Genomic DNA, 6,687 nt, shown 5'->3' on the forward strand with positions numbered 1-6,687 from the left:
CCCACATACATTCTCCACCTACCAGACTTGGTGGGGTTGAGGGGAATGAGGGGGAGAGCTTGGGGTTTCTGCCCTGGAGCAGGGTGGTGGACTAGGTACTTCTACCCTGCGGGGGGGGGGGGGGGTCTAAGGGCTTTAGCCCGCAGGAGGGTGTCAGGGCAGAAGCCACAGAGGCCGGCAGGTGCTGGCCCATGAAGGAGATTCTGCGTGTCTTGCAGCTCTCAAACTTCTGAAGATTGTATGTGGCTCAGAGGGTCAAAGTTTGGCCACTCCTGATATAAACCATCCCTGACAGGTGTTTGACTAACCTGCTCTTAAAAAAACTTCCAATGATGGAGATTCCACAACCTCCCTAGGCAATTTATTCCAGTGCTTAACCACCCAGACCGGAAGTTTTTCCTAACGTCCAACCTAAACCACCCTTGCTGCAAGTTAAGCCTGTTGCTTCTTTTCCTATCCTCAGAGGTTAACGAGAACAATTTTTCACCTGCCTCTTTCTAATGACCTTTTATGTACTTGAAAACGTATGTCCCCCCTTAGTCTTCTCTCCTCCAGACTAACCAATCCCAATTTTTTCAATCTTCCCTCATAGGTTCTGGCAAGATGCTGCACAGTCACATCCTGCATCAGTTTAATCTGAGTAACTAGTTGGGTAGACCCTGACATGCCTTAGTGGTATCTCCTTGTGGCCCAAAGAGGCACAACTCACCCTGTCACAGGGTCACTGACAGCCAGGTGCCGCCTTTCACAGGGGCTAGGGCCATGGTGCTTTGGCCCTCTGGCTAAGACACACTTGAGTCCCACCTCTTATGGGGTATTAAAATCCAAAAATAAAGGAATACCATGAACTCAAACCCATGGTTGTCTGAGGAGTCTTCAGCTGGACCCAGCCCTTCTACTCAGGGCTTGTCTTCAGGCAGCCAGTCCTTTTAGTCAGTTGGTCTTCCTGGGCCTGGTCAACCCATCTAGGCAGTGTTTGAGAAATCTTGCTTTGCAAAGACTAGTCTGAAGTCAGAGTTGAAACAGTTATGTAGCTTCATGGGAGAAGAGTTCCTTGATGTTGTTCTGCTGCGGAGAAGCCTGAGTCCATGCACCCAAGCATAGCTAAGGGAGCTGGAGGACTTGGGCGATTGGTAGTAAGATACAGAGGCTCACTTCTGGGGCACTGGCTTGAATCTGAAGTACATGCATTTGGCATCTACTCTATACTATATGTGGGCTTGGCAGAAGTCAATTTTTATTTTTAATCATTTCACTGGATATCAATTTAAATTTTCAGTTGCACAAAATTATGGATTTTGAGTATTTTTCAATTTTTATCTATTTACATTTTCATAGTTGCAGGAAATTAGAGGGGTGAGAAAATAATTAATGACCGACATTGCAATTCAAAAAGTTAAAGCTTTAAACCGTTAAACACGTGAGGATATTATGTCAAAATATACAAAATAAACAACCTTAAATCACACTAACAAGTTCAACTATTTCTGACTTTGCATATCTGTACACTTTGATGATTAGTGTGTTGTGTGTGTGTGTGTATGGTGAAATGGATGATTATTGATAAAGCTAATACTTCCAAGTTAATTACATGTGAAAGGAGTGGTTGTTTCAATCGTGTTTCTAGTGAACAAGATGGATACTTGACCTTTAAGTGTCTCTCTCCTGGTACCAGTCCCCTTAGCCAGCCCATCTCTTCTTTCACCCACATGAGTTTCTTAAAGGAGAGATAATGGTTGATTTAACCATTTAAGGATAGTGGTTTATCCTTTGGAGAAACATATGGCAGCTATTACTAGATTACAGCATGAGATACTAAATTCTGCTGAGGTGGCCATGAGTCTGCAATTGAAGATATGGACACCAATAAAATGTTAAGGCTACAAGGGATCTTTATGATCATTAGTCTGACTGCTTGTATAACAAAGGACATAGCTTTTCACCCAATAATTTCTGCATAAAGCCTCCAGGCTTGAACCACAGTATTCTGAAGTGTAGCAACCATGTATAAGCAATTAAAAAAGCTTCTACAAACCCTAAGGAATACAAGCCAAACAATATCCATCCATGCCCTTTGTAATTTAGTTTGTGAATCATTTAGGTTACCTCAAGAACTCTTTTCCTGATCTCCTGGAGCAGACTGTTGTCATAAAGAGCTTTCAAGAGCCGAAATGTGTTTCCACCACCTGCAGGAAAACAGTGTAGCTTTGCCTTAATTGAGACTGTAAGAATTGCCAGATTGGAAGACCCTCATGGGCCATCTAGTTGGTATCCTGCCTGCAATAGTAGATAAAGCCAGCTGCTTCAAAGGAATACTGACCTTAGCTGAGGATCAGTTTTTGCCCTAGAGAATGTCACATTTACTCTAGCTACTGTAATTGAAGATACCAGTCTAATATGCACAAGTAAAGTTTTAAAATTATTAGTCTCAACACAATCCTATACTATAGCAATGTGATCTCATTCCAGTTTTTAGGAAGATTTGATGTCTGAGAAAGAATGGATGACTCCAAAACTCAATCTTCTGTTTATTCAAACTACAGAAGATAATGCCTTCCTACGGGGACACAGAATTTAGAGAAGGCAAGAATCAGATCTAATTGGTAGGGGCTTGACACTCTGAGAAGTGTCTTTATTAAAGCTTGGTGAATTTAGCGGGCTCAGCGCTGTGACTACAAACTGATAGCAATGCAGCAACTGCACTTACTACTCTGGACAGTCATCATTAGAAGAAGTTTATTAATGTCTGTACAAGAAGCAGACTAGACCCTCCTGGTCAACGTTGATGCTTTGACTACACCTTGTGCTCTTAGAGAGAGCAAGAGCATTTTCTGAAGCGTTTACAAATAAACTGAAAACTAGGTCTTGTAACCTGATCCATAGATTATGTATTAATTATATTGATTACTTAAGAATCCCCAGTTATCACTTTGAGGATAGACAGGTTCTTGTCCCAAGCTCAGCCCCAGTATTATTCAGATTATTATACAGTTGGGAACTTCTCTTTATTTACAAATAGTTTATTAATATATTTAGCACAAACACTAACTCAGTAAGGTAGATAGAGATATTACAGAAAGTACATCTGAGCATCCATGCTCACACCATCCCTTACAGAACAACCTGAAATGTTAGCCATTATTTTCCTCATCATTGTTACCTTCCTCATCATCACCAATGGCCATCGTTCTGGCACCTTCACAGGGCAGTGGGAGGTAACTTTTACAATATGTTACACTGACACCATTGTGTCTAATGCATATTCAATAGGGTTTCTCCACTCTTCCTTATTTGTATTTCCTCATCCTACTAATGTTGGTGTCCTTCTTTTATATAGGATAGTAAATTAATTATTTCAATTTATTATATGTCAATTCGTTGCCATGGAACTCTTGTGGGTGGAAGTTCTTCCCAAAACTTTCCAAAGCTGGTGTTCAGCTCATGTTTCTGTGGTTGGCTGATGCCATTACTGACAAAATTCCCCTTACACTCTTTCCAGTTCCCCTTGGGTTATTTGTCTGTGCCAAAGTTCATAGGCCTCAAGCCTCATGCTAACTGCTGAAGCCAATGTCTTACAGGATACAAACCTGTCAGTTTCTTGCATTAGTGCTCAATATAATAAAGGCAGAATATAATGAAGGCAAGGCAAAGAATATAATAAAGGCAAGCTAGCCTTATGGGTTACAGTCTAAAGTTATGCTCAGCAAGGGTTGGTGTAGACAATGCATTCAGTCACAGTACCTTAACTCCAGAAGAATCCAAGTCACATTATTATTCTTGCCTCCACCAAATGGGAAACAGCCTGGATTCTCTTGGTTTTTTAAAGCAATATTCTGTTACTATCCCTTTTTGTTCTGCCTTTGCCTCAAGTACATTTTTAGTTTAGGTGTCCAATCCAACCCATGACAGTGTAGTATGTTGTTAGGAGGGCCAATCAGAGTTTAGGCCTAAATTATAGGGGTTTTCAAATATAATTGATTCTCTTTAAATTGAGAGATCTTGAGACAGACATCAAACCCTTATAGAATTTTTGTATTCCCAACATTTCAGCATTCCCCTAGTGCATGAGACCCTGAAACAGATGTGTCAGCTTTCATTGTTCAGATGCAATAAGACACACAACAATATAAGCAGAGAAATGTCTAAGTCTCTGCAAGATCAGGTCTTAACATGTAGCCCCCACCACAATATACACTCCTAATCTTAATTAGAAAGGGAACTCTTAATTGCCACTGTGAACTAGAAATGTTTACTTATCTGAGTAGTTTTTAATGACTAGCCCTCTTAGACAGAATCAGGTTCTTCAGTCCCATTTCTCCTATATAAGTGTTGGGTGAGACTCCACTAATTTTTCCATGTTATACTTTAGGGGGAAAAGGTCCAAAAACTAACACTTACCAATAAATATTGCTTCAGATTTCCTTACAGCTTCTACAGGATCTGAAGATTCATGAATACTCTCCAACTTGTATCCTACAAGAAAACATTTGTTTATCTACTTTTGCCATTTCTATTTAAATAAAGATATGAGATAAGTCTCACCTATTTTCCAAAACCCCTTACAAGAAACTACTAAGGAAACATAGCAGCCAGCGGTTGAGATGCAAAGTACTGTCGTACAGTACAAGTTGGCTAGGAGACAGAAGATAGGAGGAGAAGGTCAATTTCAGCCTGGCAAAAGGTTAAGAGGTATGTGCACCACAAGATTATTATAGCAATGGTGGTTTTAAATAGATTTATGAGTGATCTGGAAAAGGAGATTAAGAGAAAAGTGGCAAAGTTTAAAGATGAGCAGGCAAAACTATTCAGGCTAAGCAGGATGAGGGAGAGTGTGGAAAATATCAGAGAGCCCTAACAGAAACAAAGGATTGGCCAATACAGTGCAAAAATGCAAGGCAAGGAAAGGAATAATTTGCACTATTCAGACAAACACACACTGGAATGAATAAATGAACTATTCATATTACATTGTTGGGGTTTGTTATCTGGAGCCACCCAGGAAAGTGGCCTGTTAGGTATCATTGTCGACAGTTCAAAGATAACATCTGCTGTAACCACTTCTGTGCACTGAGCAAACAAAATACGAGTAAGAACAGGACAAGACAGTGATTTATTACAATACCATTATGTCTCAGTGTTAAGTCCTTAGCCTACTGAAGCTTTGAGTTTTTTTTAAAAAACAGTTTGAATGAATGAAAACATCCACCACTGGATCGGACAGGATAAAGAAGAAACTTCCCCTAAGAGCAAGTTATGACAAAACAATCCATTACAAGATTTTTTGTATCATCTTCTGAAGTATCTATAGGATACTGCCCAGACAGACCACTGGTCTTACAATTCCTATGTTTTTATCACTAGCGAGTAGCTGAACTACAGTGGAATTGAACTAGTTCAACAGATTTTTCTTCATAAGTCAAAAACCCCACACGCCATCTGTGTGAAGAATTTTTTTCATGTGTGGTCAAAAATCCCACACCCCAACGGAATGAAGATTATTACACAAATCCCTCGCAGAAAGCCAGATCAAATGGATCTTGATGGGGTTTTTGTTTTATTTCTGAAGGGCAGAATTGTTTAACTAGATCTTGTACACCAGTTAGACAGAAAAAGAAGTCATGCAACAGCCTCTATTCCTGGATACTGGCCACTTGAAAAAGCTAGCATGTCTATTCAGCAGAAAAAAACCCACAGAACTAAAGTTAATGCAAAATATTTTAATAACTCACCATGTTGATTCTCCCCTCCCCCCCTTACAGAAACTCCAGGTCCATAAGCAGGATGCTGTCTTACCTAAACTTTCAAACTTCTCTCTTGCGGTCTTGGCATAGGCATCTCGATCATGAAGAGCATAGGGAATAAACAAAACTCTCTTCACTTTCCTAGGAAAAACAGATAACATGATCACATCTTGGGCAAACAGTTTGGGCTTCACCAGCTTTGTTATGTGGGCTTAACTAGTTGTAACAGCAGACCCAAAGTTTTACCTACTTGGCTTCCTTCTCTTCCCTACCCCCCTTTAAACTTTCCTTATGACCTAACAAGTTGGAGTTAAATGCAGAGATCACAAGTGGTGATGAAAGCTTCGTACTGGTGCCTGGACATAAAGTTGCACGCAAATGGGGTGAAAGGGAAGGGTTGCTTTTCCTGATACAACCACGAGGAAGTTTTAAAAAGGCCTAAGATAAAGTAGCCGTCCTCTTCCTTCCTTTATTTTAAAAAAGAAACTGTTTGCTTTTCCACCAACCACATCTGATTTCCAAAGACCTGACCGTCACCAAATCCTGTTCCGTGACAATGCTGATAATGCAGGGGTGGGAAAACTACGGCCCGAGGGCTGCATCCGGCCCTTCAGAAATTTTAATCTGACCCTCAAGCTCCTGGGCTTGCACTGCTCCATCGCTCCAGCCGGATAGTGGGGTTGGGGGCTTATCCCATTCTGTGCGTGCAATGGCTCCACGCAGCTCCCACATGTCCCCCCTCCGGCTCCTACATGTAGGGCAGTCAGGGGGCTCTGCACCCTGCCGCCGCCCCCACAGCTCCCATTGGCTGGGAACTGCGGCCAATGGGAGCTGAAGGGGTGACACCTGCAAATGGGGCAGCTGCCTGGCCACGTCACCGCATAGGAGCTGGAGGAGGGACATACTGCTACTTCCGGGAGCTGTTTGAGTTAAGTGCTGCCAGGAT

The 6,687-nt window shown here is 41.5% G+C and overlaps 1 protein-coding gene across 3 annotated transcripts in view; it reads right to left on the reverse strand.

Moving 5' to 3' along the window:
• Positions 1-6,687, reverse strand: part of LOC140895826 (alpha-aspartyl dipeptidase-like) — a 39,494-nt gene that overhangs the window by 31,220 nt on the left and 1,587 nt on the right. For all 3 annotated transcript variants that reach the window (XR_012154360.1, XM_073306490.1, XM_073306491.1), the window contains exons 2-4: positions 5,794-5,882; positions 4,399-4,473; positions 2,107-2,186 (exon numbers count right to left, since the gene is read on the reverse strand). Coding sequence is in view for 2 of the 3 variants with exons in the window: in XM_073306490.1 (XP_073162591.1) it covers positions 2,107-2,186; positions 4,399-4,473; positions 5,794-5,882 (244 nt within the window). In the remaining variant the exon portion in view is untranslated. The remainder of the gene's footprint in view (positions 1-2,106; positions 2,187-4,398; positions 4,474-5,793; positions 5,883-6,687) is intronic.

This window comes from Lepidochelys kempii, chromosome 11 (assembly GCF_965140265.1).
Source record: "Lepidochelys kempii isolate rLepKem1 chromosome 11, rLepKem1.hap2, whole genome shotgun sequence".
In the NCBI taxonomy this organism is placed as follows: Eukaryota; Metazoa; Chordata; order Testudines; family Cheloniidae; genus Lepidochelys; species Lepidochelys kempii.